Source organism: Sinocyclocheilus rhinocerous, unplaced genomic scaffold (genome assembly GCF_001515625.1).
Source record: "Sinocyclocheilus rhinocerous isolate Xijiao unplaced genomic scaffold, SAMN03320098_v1.1 scaffold759, whole genome shotgun sequence".
Lineage (NCBI taxonomy): Eukaryota > Metazoa > Chordata > Actinopteri > Cypriniformes > Cyprinidae > Sinocyclocheilus > Sinocyclocheilus rhinocerous.
In genome coordinates, this window is record NW_015665010.1 from 1 (window position 1) to 6,640 (window position 6,640).

Consider the following 6,640-nt stretch of genomic DNA (forward strand, 5'->3'; position numbering starts at 1 on the left):
GCCCACTGCCCCGCCCCCTCACGGAGTAGCCATCGTCGTAAGCGTAGTAGGGGTCATCGTAGCCGCCTCGGTAGTCATGGTAATCGTAACCATAGTAATCATCATAGTACTCCTCGTAACCGTAGTAATCGGGCGGGTAGGCGTATCCGCCCCGCCCACCACGCCCGCGGCCACGCCCCGGAGGCGGCATGCGGGGGGGAGGGGAGTAATAATAGTCATCATACCTGCACAGGTGGAGACAGACACACCGTCAGCATCCACTTAAATCTCTGAGCTAAACCTGACAAATCCTGCCTCCTCGTTTGTAAAAACAGTATACAACCCTCATAATGCATTAAAAATCTGTATACAATTTTCATATTCCAGACCCTAACCCGAAGAATCTTTGATTTCTAAAACAGTTTTAACTAATATTTTTCGACTAAAGCCATATTGTATCGGATCATCAACTTCTCATTGATGAGTAAATGTAGAAAATTTTTTTTTTTAATTTTGAATATTGGCATGTCAATGTGTGTTACCAAAAATAATGAGAAATTCCTTGAAATTTCAAATTACGCATGAGCCACGTCAAAAAAACTATGATGCAATATATCTATATATATATATATATTTCTTTTCAATATTGATGAAAAATGTTATTTGAGTAAATCCCTGTATGAAATTTATAAGAACATATAATCTCAGGATTACCAGTATTAACACCATTGGAATGAATGGAATTTAATTAAATTCATTTGAATTTATTAATCATGATTGCTCAAAACAGTCCAAATTTATAAATCCTATAAAACCTACATATTTATTTCTGACAAAATAACAAATATAGTTTTCAAACAAAATACATTCATGTTACCTGCATAAACTTTTACTCTCAAATGAAAAAGTGATCAGTTTTTCATGCTGCAATGGTTGGTCATATTCATGTTCATCAACAAAATTCAGTCCCAAAAGTATGCGAGATATAAGGAAAAGGACAAATTGTATATATTTTTGACACCAATATAACCTCATAAATAATTTTACAGAAAGTATTTCTGCCACCTAATGCCTGGGTCAAAATGACCAGAACATAGAATGTTTAACATTTTTTAATTTAAAATCAGTTAATTGAAACATAATTGTAAAAAATAAATGATGTGCATTTTGAGGGTCTTAAAGCATTTGCGAGTTTCATTCCCTTACTAAAAGCCCCAAAACAAACACAAACGCATAATGAGCATGCATCTCTTCCGGGTCAAAGCAGACCTGAATGCGTTCTGAGGTTAGGGTTGTGTTACAGTGTTTATAATCGTCTCACCCTGTGCTTCTGCTGGTCTGTCGGGCAGCTTGTCGTTCTTTCCTCTTCTTATCTGGAGGTTTGGCCAGCACGATCTCGATCTGCTCACCGCCCAGCTGCTTCCCGTTCATCTCCTGCATCGCCTGCAGACACACGAGGAGCCCATCAGCACGAGCTCACGGGAATCCTAAGCTGTGCTAAGTGAAGTAAATACACAGCCAGACACTGAGGGGGCTTCCTCTTTTGGCTGATGAATATTTAATTGTTATTCATGACAAAGTGTGCATGCAGACCTACGGCTGTTTATGATGTCCTAATGATGCACAAACACTGATGTCATCACGTCTATCCCTACTGAAACAGGAAGTGACATCATCGGGCCCTTTCTAAAGCATGACAGCAATACAAATACATATGTTTGGGCATTTAAAATGAGTTGAAAACTTCTCTTAAAGCGACTGAAAAAGAAGAGCGCCTTAAAAATCTCTTAAATAAAGATGAACCAAGTTACGTTTTATTTGTTATAATTTGCTTTTATATTTATTATTTGTAAATATATATTTTTTTCTTTTTTAATGCACGCTGCTTGGGTTTATCACGGCAGTGTTTAAAAATTATATTGCCCGTTTGTTATTTTAACAGATTTAATGAAACTCTTAAAAAAAGCCCACTGATTAAAATACCTTTAGCAAAAAAAAGGAGAAAAAAAAGGAAAAAGAAAAGCCAATGCTACCATAACAAAATCAAGCAATAATTTAGATTTTTTTAAAAAACCCTCACATTTATGAAGGGGGAAAAATAACTATAAAGATACAGTTTTAAAAATCGTTCTCAATATTAAAGCGTCCACACCACAACTATAACGATAAAGGCACAGAGAAACGATATCGCTGGAATCACTTTTTTTCCAGCTGATGAACGATACAAACATTGACAGCCAATCAGAATCCATCCTGCTGTAACGAGCTGGAGCATTTCAAGCGACGGTGTGGACGCTAACATCGTTATCTTTATAGTTATCGTCCTTGGTGAGAACGGAGCTTAGATCTATAAACCTGTTACTCATTTCGGCACCATCTTCATTTCTTTTTTATGTTTACTTAATAGTCGCTGCAGAAATAATTAAATCAGTACTCAAACTGTACGTATGCATCTCAGAAAGTTCGGTGACAGGGTTGCATGTGCAATAACACATACAGTAAGTGTGTGAGAATCTTAATGAAAAGGAGAGGTTTGACCTTGACTGCGGCGTCTCGCTCCTCGAAGTGAACGAAGGCGTAGTCCTTCAGCTTCTTGACGCGCTCCAGTTTGCCGAACTGAGAGAAGGTGTTCTCCAGCAGCTCCTCTGTGACCGGCGCGGCCAGCTTACGCACAAACAGCACCTTCACCTGACGAGACACAGCACATCGTCACACATCACACTACATACAGAGAGAGCTGTGCATGCTCACACACTGACCTTGGCCATGACCTCGGGGTCAGGCTCCGCGACGGGGTCGGCCCACTCCACAGTCACAGGGTTCCCCCACACCTTCACCTTCCCGCTCATGAGCCTGCGCCGCGCCTGAGCCGCCGACTTATGATCCTCATACTCCAGAAAACAGAAGCCGCGGTTCTTCCTTTCAAACAAAATACATTCATGTTACCTGCATAAACTTTTACTCTCAAATGAAAAAGTGATCAGTTTTTCATGCTGCAATGGTTGGTCATATTCATGTTCATCAACAAAATTCAGTCCCAAAAGTATGCGAGATATAAGGAAAAGGACAAATTGTATATATTTTTGACACCAATATAACCTCATAAATAATTTTACAGAAAGTATTTCTGCCACCTAATGCCTGGGTCAAAATGACCAGAACATAGAATGTTTAACATTTTTTAATTTAAAATCAGTTAATTGAAACATAATTGTAAAAAATAAATGATGTGCATTTTGAGGGTCTTAAAGCATTTGCGAGTTTCATTCCCTTACTAAAAGCCCCAAAACAAACACAAACGCATAATGAGCATGCATCTCTTCCGGGTCAAAGCAGACCTGAATGCGTTCTGAGGTTAGGGTTGTGTTACAGTGTTTATAATCGTCTCACCCTGTGCTTCTGCTGGTCTGTCGGGCAGCTTGTCGTTCTTTCCTCTTCTTATCTGGAGGTTTGGCCAGCACGATCTCGATCTGCTCACCGCCCAGCTGCTTCCCGTTCATCTCCTGCATCGCCTGCAGACACACGAGGAGCCCATCAGCACGAGCTCACGGGAATCCTAAGCTGTGCTAAGTGAAGTAAATACACAGCCAGACACTGAGGGGGCTTCCTCTTTTGGCTGATGAATATTTAATTGTTATTCATGACAAAGTGTGCATGCAGACCTACGGCTGTTTATGATGTCCTAATGATGCACAAACACTGATGTCATCACGTCTATCCCTACTGAAACAGGAAGTGACATCATCGGGCCCTTTCTAAAGCATGACAGCAATACAAATACATATGTTTGGGCATTTAAAATGAGTTGAAAACTTCTCTTAAAGCGACTGAAAAAGAAGAGCGCCTTAAAAATCTCTTAAATAAAGATGAACCAAGTTACGTTTTATTTGTTATAATTTGCTTTTATATTTATTATTTGTAAATATATATTTTTTTCTTTTTTAATGCACGCTGCTTGGGTTTATCACGGCAGTGTTTAAAAATTATATTGCCCGTTTGTTATTTTAACAGATTTAATGAAACTCTTAAAAAAAGCCCACTGATTAAAATACCTTTAGCAAAAAAAAGGAGAAAAAAAAGGAAAAAGAAAAGCCAATGCTACCATAACAAAATCAAGCAATAATTTAGATTTTTTTAAAAAACCCTCACATTTATGAAGGGGGAAAAATAACTATAAAGATACAGTTTTAAAAATCGTTCTCAATATTAAAGCGTCCACACCACAACTATAACGATAAAGGCACAGAGAAACGATATCGCTGGAATCACTTTTTTTCCAGCTGATGAACGATACAAACATTGACAGCCAATCAGAATCCATCCTGCTGTAACGAGCTGGAGCATTTCAAGCGACGGTGTGGACGCTAACATCGTTATCTTTATAGTTATCGTCCTTGGTGAGAACGGAGCTTAGATCTATAAACCTGTTACTCATTTCGGCACCATCTTCATTTCTTTTTTATGTTTACTTAATAGTCGCTGCAGAAATAATTAAATCAGTACTCAAACTGTACGTATGCATCTCAGAAAGTTCGGTGACAGGGTTGCATGTGCAATAACACATACAGTAAGTGTGTGAGAATCTTAATGAAAAGGAGAGGTTTGACCTTGACTGCGGCGTCTCGCTCCTCGAAGTGAACGAAGGCGTAGTCCTTCAGCTTCTTGACGCGCTCCAGTTTGCCGAACTGAGAGAAGGTGTTCTCCAGCAGCTCCTCTGTGACCGGCGCGGCCAGCTTACGCACAAACAGCACCTTCACCTGACGAGACACAGCACATCGTCACACATCACACTACATACAGAGAGAGCTGTGCATGCTCACACACTGACCTTGGCCATGACCTCGGGGTCAGGCTCCGCGACGGGGTCGGCCCACTCCACAGTCACAGGGTTCCCCCACACCTTCACCTTCCCGCTCATGAGCCTGCGCCGCGCCTGAGCCGCCGACTTATGATCCTCATACTCCAGAAAACAGAAGCCGCGGTTCTTCCTCTTATCATCCGGCTGCGTGTACAGAATGACCTCCTGCAGACCCTCTGAAACACACACAGACACACACCATTAACACACACACACCATTAACACACACACACACACACAATTAACACACATTATCTTACAAGCCCTGAACCCATTAGATTTGTGTGTACTATAGGTCTGTGATAGAAAAAAACTAACAAATATTACCAATATAACCTCATAAATAATTTTACAGAAAGTATTTCTGCCACCTAATGCCTGGGTCAAAATGACCAGAACATAGAATGTTTAACATTTTTTAATTTAAAATCAGTTAATTGAAACATAATTGTAAAAAATAAATGATGTGCATTTTGAGGGTCTTAAAGCATTTGCGAGTTTCATTCCCTTACTAAAAGCCCCAAAACAAACACAAACGCATAATGAGCATGCATCTCTTCCGGGTCAAAGCAGACCTGAATGCGTTCTGAGGTTAGGGTTGTGTTACAGTGTTTATAATCGTCTCACCCTGTGCTTCTGCTGGTCTGTCGGGCAGCTTGTCGTTCTTTCCTCTTCTTATCTGGAGGTTTGGCCAGCACGATCTCGATCTGCTCACCGCCCAGCTGCTTCCCGTTCATCTCCTGCATCGCCTGCAGACACACACACACACAGACTATTATTATACTATATTATTTACTATAACCATTACTGATTTCAGCATAATCTTCATTATTTTTTATTTTATTTAATGGTCACTGCAGAAATAATGAAATTTGTACTCAAATCTATAATTATGCATGTCAAACATTTTGGTAACAGAGTTGCATGCACACTGTAAAATAAGGCTAGTTTGTGAAAATCAACACTTTCTCACTAATTTGATGAAAACATGTTTTTTTAGAGGTTTGTAAGTGTGCAGGCGCTTCACCTTGACTGCGGCGTCTCGCTCCTCGAAGTGAACGAAGGCGTAGTCCTTCAGCTTCTTGACGCGCTCCAGTTTGCCGAACTGAGAGAAGGTGTTCTCCAGCAGCTCCTCTGTGACCGGCGCGGCCGGCTTACGCTTCTTGTGGATTCTTTTCTCCACTTCTGCAAAAAAAACAAAAAAAAAAACAGACAAAAGTAAAACAAAAAGCTGAAACGAAGCTCTAGTCGACAGCTATTATTTACAAGCGAGTCCCTATGCCACTAGCACTGAGAGAGAGAGAGACGATGAGAACGGAGGACTGCGGGAAGGACGACATCTTTCTGGAAGGCCATTTCATGATTTGAATGTCCTTTCACGCACACGCTTGCTCGGAAGTATCAGTGTCTTCTTTAAAATGCTCATGGTGGAGTTTAAAACAAGGAGGATGTGGGAATAAAAGTGTTGTGTCTGTTTAAGACAAGCGTCCCGCCGGGGCCACGGACAGAATCTACAGGGCTACTGGAGGATAGAAAAGTCAAACAAACACAGCTGGCCAATCACGGTCTAGTTTCTCAGGACGAGGGCGGGCTGCGCGTCTACTTCCACTGCTGGCCGTAGGAGTCCTGGGAGAACTCGAGCGAGTCGTTGCTGTAGCCGTAGCCGGCGGCGTAGTCGGAGCCCAGGGGCTGCTGGGCAATGGGCTGCGAGCCCCAGTTTTGCTGGTTGGTCTGACGGCGTTTGGAGTCCGGCTGGTTAAACACGTCTGCCTTCCTCTTCCCGCCCACGTTTCCGCCGCGGTT

General features: G+C 41.4%; 2 protein-coding genes across 2 annotated transcripts in view; both read right to left on the reverse strand.

The window, feature by feature from the left end:
* Positions 1–6: 6 nt before the first annotated feature.
* LOC107730907 (heterogeneous nuclear ribonucleoprotein R-like) lies at positions 7–4,999 on the reverse strand (the record flags this gene model as incomplete). Its single annotated transcript, XM_016541863.1, has 5 exons — positions 4,968–4,999; positions 2,739–2,898; positions 2,518–2,667; positions 1,301–1,422; positions 7–224 (listed from the first exon to the last, which is right to left on the reverse strand). Coding segments are annotated over exons 2-5 (580 nt in total), but the record flags the coding sequence as incomplete, so codon positions are not given.
* hnrnpr (heterogeneous nuclear ribonucleoprotein R) overlaps positions 3,356–6,640 on the reverse strand; it is an 18,532-nt gene continuing 15,247 nt past the window's right edge. Inside the window, exons 7-8 of the mRNA XM_016541864.1 lie at positions 4,587–4,736; positions 3,356–3,491 (exon numbers count right to left, since the gene is read on the reverse strand). Of these exons, the coding sequence (XP_016397350.1) occupies positions 3,366–3,491; positions 4,587–4,736 (276 nt within the window). The 3' untranslated portion in view covers positions 3,356–3,365. The remainder of the gene's footprint in view (positions 3,492–4,586; positions 4,737–6,640) is intronic.